The 5,624-nt window shown below is 40.8% G+C and overlaps 1 protein-coding gene across 1 annotated transcript; it reads left to right on the forward strand.

Annotated features, from left to right (window-relative positions):
- Positions 1-2,768: 2,768 nt before the first annotated feature.
- Positions 2,769-4,222, forward strand: LOC120298515 (vomeronasal type-2 receptor 26-like; the record flags this gene model as incomplete). Its single annotated transcript, XM_039322316.1, has 2 exons — positions 2,769-2,883; positions 3,300-4,222. Coding segments are annotated over 2 exons (1,038 nt in total), but the record flags the coding sequence as incomplete, so codon positions are not given.
- Positions 4,223-5,624: the final 1,402 nt, after the last annotated feature.

A 5,624-nucleotide genomic window follows, 5' to 3' on the forward strand; every position in this document is an offset into this window, starting at 1 on the left:
AGGATGGAGTTCAGTATGGTATGAAAATCTGTAAGTGTATTTCTCTTGATGATGACAAATACCTCATCCACGTAGCAGCACCAGAATTTAGGTGTGTAGTTCTGAAATGAATGGTGTTCTAGCTCACCCGGGACTGTTTCTGTAATGATTCTGTCATGGTCCCGAGACAGAGACAAATAAAGCAGAACTCCAAGGCTTGAAACTTCCTTAGAGAACATGTTTATTAGTTCCAAAGTATCGGCATGGTCAAGAGTGAAACCAAGTCTGGATACATACATAACAATTCCCCAATAAAAAGTTAGAAATCCCGCCCATAAAGCTATGCAAGCAACTATTGCTTTTTCTTGGATGAGAAGCAAAAGGTCTTCAAAGAAAAACAACAGAGTCCTATTGTCTCATAAAAAAGTATTTGCGATAATAATGACCTGCATGACTGAGAATCTCCATAGACATTTAGCTGTGGTTTCTAGGCTTCCATCTTCTGTGTTTTCAAATGGTAATTGCCTAGCTGTTTCTTCCTCCATTGTGAACTGTATGTTGGGGAAGATAGAGTTCAGAATGGCACAAAAATCTTTAAGTGCATTTCTCTTGATGATGACAAAAATCTCATCCACATAGCGGCACCAGAATTTAGATATGTAATTATGAAATACATGATGTTCTAGTTCATGCAGGACTGTTTCTCCTGCATGAATTCCTGACATTCATCAGATGAGGAGCCCCGAACTCATTGGTAGCCTCACACTGCATTCAATTTTCAACTTTTAAGATTGTTGGACAAGCAGACATAAAAACAGCCAGGGAAGTGATTGAAGCCTGGTGCCCTGGTCAGTCATTAGGAGTGATGATTTACATTTAGCCTAGTACTTAAAAGGTGAGGGCTGGGCAGCACAAGTTAATGACTTAAAAGCCAGCCATCAACATCTAAAAAGCCACTTACCACAGGCACTATAAATACCACACACAGAACAGCACATACTGTGTTAGAGAGAAATTCCTAGAAGATGGGCTCCAACACAAGTCCAAAAGCTTGGAATACAACCTCGGGTCCCAGAGACTGACCCAGATTGGATCCTGCAATATTATCCTGGGACACACATATTGGCCTTCATTTGTGACTACATTTATTATACATGGAGAAGCAGGACACCATTCTCCAATGGCAATGCAACACAGAGATAATTGAAAAAGGACAACAAATGCTACGAAGGAATATATTTGCCATCAGCTCAAGGAAGTGAGGAAGACTAAATATGGATGTCATTACCAATCAAAATTCTTAGAAATTCAACATTTCTCCTATAAGTTTATTTCTTATTATTTTTCAAATTAAGACTGCTCATTAAGTTTATTATTTATTTATTTATTTATTTATTAATAAAAATTATATGCCAGCCAATCTCTAGGGACTTAGGGTGGCATACAAAATTAAAACAATAAATATAACAGTAAAAATGAGTGCATTCATACAGCATGTCCCAATCGTGTCCCATCCCCCCCTGGGACATCAACCACAAGCCTGCCAGAACAGGAGACTTTTAATTGCTTTCTTGAAGGCCGGCAAGGTGGGAGTAATTCGAATCTCGGGGGGGAGTTTATTCCACCACTTCGGAGCCACCACAGAAAAAGCCCTTCCCCGAGGGCCTGCCAGCCGACATTGTCTGGTCGACGGGACCTAAAGGAGGCCCAATCTGTTGGACCTCACCAGTCTCTGGGAAATATGCGGCAGTATGCGGTCCTGTAAGTAACCTGGTCCTAAGCCATGAAGGGCTTTAAAGGTGATAACCAACACCTTGAATTGCATCCGGAGGCCCACAGGAAGCCAGTGCAGCTCGCGGAGGATAGGTGACACGTGGGTGTACCTTGGTGCACTGACAATCGCTCTCGAGGCTGCATTCTGAACCAACTGCAGCCTCCGAATGTTCTTCAGGGTAGTCCCATGTAGAGCATATTACAGTAAATCAATCTTGAGGTGACAAGGGCATGAGTAACCGTGAGTAGAGCCTCCCGGTCCAAATAAGGCCTGGTGCACCAGGCGAACCTGGGCAAAGGTCCTCCTGGCCACAGCCGATAGATGTTGTTCCAAATTTAGCTGTGAGTCCAGGAGGACACCCAAGTTGCATACTTGCACTGAGGGAGGTATGTTTACCCCCCCCAGGACCATTGATGGACCATCAGGATGACCCTTGGGGGGCAAGACCCGAGCCACTCAGTCTTGTCAGAGTTGAGTCTAAACCTGTTCACCCCCATCCAGACCCTCACATCTTCCAGGCACCGGCACATCACGTCGACTGCTTCACTGAAAGGACACGGGGTGAAGATATACAATTGGGTATCATCCGCATACTGATAATACCTCACCCCGTGTTGCTGAATGATCTCACCCAGCGGTTTCATATAGATGTTAAAAAGGAGGGGGGACAGGACCGAGCCCTGAGGCACCCCATAATCGAGAGAGATTGTGAGAGATTCTTCCATGGCCCTCTTCAGGACATTTCAAATTCTCTTATGTGTGATGTAAGGATTGTGAAGGGATTTTTATCCAAATTTTCAATAGCAGTTAGAACACTGTTCAGATTTTTACCTCTATTCTGACTGAATCTAGCAATAAGTTCTAGGAATTCAAAATTTTGCATTAAAGAACTTACAAGAAAATGACTGCTTTAGGATTTATTTACAGAGAATGACTGCTGACTGATTGAGTAAAAGCCAGATTATAATTCTTCTTAATTATTTATTCTTCCTTTTCCCATTAGACACCACCTTCTGCCACCTGTGTAGAAAGTTGCTATCCTGGGTACCGGAAATTAATTAAGGAGGGGAAACAGGTTTGCTGCTATGACTGTGTCCAATGTTCAGAGGAAAGCATTTCCACCATGGTTGGTAAGAAAAAGAGATCTACGGTAATATCTCTTTAAAAATACATTATTCTCTAATCAAGCTTGGGTTTTTAAATATAATTTTAAATACAAGAATAGATTGATTGGGATCTCTCACCTGCCTTGTTTTCTTTCTTCCTTTTTTAAATAGAAGCTTTTCTTTATTTAGGTGTATAATCTCATCTTCAAGAAACATGGCATATTAAATAAACTTTTAAAAAGATTTTCCTAAGGCACAATTTTTGAAAGAGGTTTATTTTCTTTATATGAAGCCAATTCTACTTATCAGTTTCAAGTGGTAATATGGAAACTTGCTCAGAATACAACCATACTTTTATGTGTGAAGATTCCAAAAACTGTTTCAGCAAGGAATAATTGTTAAAACCTAATATCAATTCAATGTGTATTTATGGTTTTTAGATTCCAAGCAATGTGAGAGGTGCCCAGAAGAACAATATCCAAATGAGAAGAACCATCAATGTATTCCCAAAATTATTGCCTACTTATCCTACGAAGAATTCCTGGGAGAAATCCTGACTAGCTTTGCTGTTTCTTTTGCTGTAATCACAATTGTTGTGATGGGGACATTTATCCGCCACCAAAATACTCCCATTGTCAAAGCCAACAATTGGGATATCACCTGCACTTTGCTTTTCTCACTTCTGCTGTGTTTTCTCTGTTCTTTCTTCTTCCTCGGATGCCCAGGGATAGTCACATGTCTCCTCCGGCAAGCAGTTTTTGGAGTTGTCTTCTCCATCGCAGTATCTTGTGTGTTAGCCAAAACCATCACTGTGGTTCTGGCCTTCATAGCCACAAAGCCAGGAAACCGCATGAGGTGGTGGGTCGGGAAAAGGCTGTCTGTCTCAGTCATTGTGTTTTGCTCACTTATTCAAGCAAGCATCTGTGCTGTGTGGTTGATCCTTTCTCCTCCTTTCCCAGAGTTGGACATGCATTCCCAATTGGATGAGATCTTAGTGCAATGCAACGAAGGCTCAGAGATCATGTTTTATGTTGTGCTGGGCTACATGTGGCTTTTGGCCCTCATCAGCTTCGTGGTGGCCTTCTTTGCCCGAAAGTTGCCTGACAGTTTCAATGAAGCCAAACTCATCACCTTCAGCATGCTGGTCTTCTGCAGTGTTTGGGTCTCCTTTGTGCCCACCTACTTAAGCACTAAGGGGAAATCCATGGTGGCTGTGGAGGTCTTCTCTATCTTGGCCTCAAGTGGTGGCTTATTAGGTTGCATTTTTATGCCCAAGTGCTATATTATCATGCTGAGACCAGAGCTGAATACCAGAGAGCAGCTAGTTAGGAAAAAGACTAGTGTGGTTTCAAGTGCAGTGTAAATGCTGCCCTAATTCCTAGTTTGGCTGAAGAAAACATAACAGATGATTGGTCAAAGAATTTTATTTAGGAATAGATGTCTTCTTCCATTTTTGAAAGCAACATTTAGACTTGTATACAGCTCCATAGCAATTTCAGCACTCTCTGCACAGTTACCAGGTAAGCATTACTTGCATATTGCCCTTACCAATCTGGGTCCTCATTTACAGACCTCAGAAGATTGGAAAGCTGAGCCAACCTGGAGCCTCGTCAAGATCAAACTCCAGGCTGTAGGCAGACTTTGTATGCAATACTGTCTTCTAACACTATGCCACCAGGGCTCTTAATGTAAGAAACTTCACAAACACGCAATAACCAAGAAAAATGTGCACTCTTTTTTCTGGATGAAGACGTCTTTGTCTATGATCCATAAATGGAAAACTACACTCAGAAATATAGTGGCTAGGATGTCCAAAACTAGTCTTATTTATTAAATAAGATATTATCTTCTTTATATTATATTACAATAAAATGCTAATATGATTTATAGTCATGTATTTATTGGTGTCCTCTTTCCAACATATTTTCTTTTTATATCATATTTTAAATTTCAGGGGATGGGGATCAGATTCAAAATTTTGAAAACTGCAAATGCCTCAGAATGCTACACTCTATTATAAAAAGAGCTATAAAGTTATAAAGCTATATAGATTTTATTAGTGACATTGCTAATAACAAATCACTATTTGTTGAAATACCCAGGCAGAAAATCTCCTCAAGTACAGAAGTAATTAGGATGGCCTGACTTAATAGCTTCATAGCTTGATAGCTATATTTTATTCAGGAATCGATGTCTTCTTCCATTTTTGAATGCAACAACTTGTATACAGCTCCATAGCAATTTCAGCACTCTCTGCACAGTTTACCATGTAAGCATCACTTGCATATTGCCCCCAATAATCTGGGTCCTCATTTGCCACTAATTTGTGACTCCTTGAGTTTCAGTACAAATATAAACATGAAGCTGGAGAACAAACATCTTAAAATCAGTTAATATATCTTTCCTCTATATCAGCAGTGTCAAACTCACAACATCACATGACATGTCATGACATATTGTGACTATTTTTCCATTGCCGGTAATGGGGTGGGTGCGGTTTTGCTAGCATGCATCTGGCCCGGGGGCCGGCAGTTTGACATCCCTGCTCTATATAATGACATTAGCTAATTTTTTTCTTTTAACAACCTTGCAATCCCTTGCATCAGGGTTGAGTTGAGGTAACTGAATGGAACTCAAGTGTTTACTGGCCAGATGCTCTTCCTGATATCTATGCAGAGTTCACAGCAGACAATTACTCATTGTGCCCAGAGAGAGAAATATCTGCCACTACGCATAGGATCAAACCCACAGCCTCCTGATTATGA

This window comes from Crotalus tigris, unplaced genomic scaffold (assembly GCF_016545835.1).
Source record: "Crotalus tigris isolate CLP2741 ecotype Arizona unplaced genomic scaffold, ASM1654583v1 scf7180000023944.220044, whole genome shotgun sequence".
In the NCBI taxonomy this organism is placed as follows: Eukaryota; Metazoa; Chordata; class Lepidosauria; order Squamata; family Viperidae; genus Crotalus; species Crotalus tigris.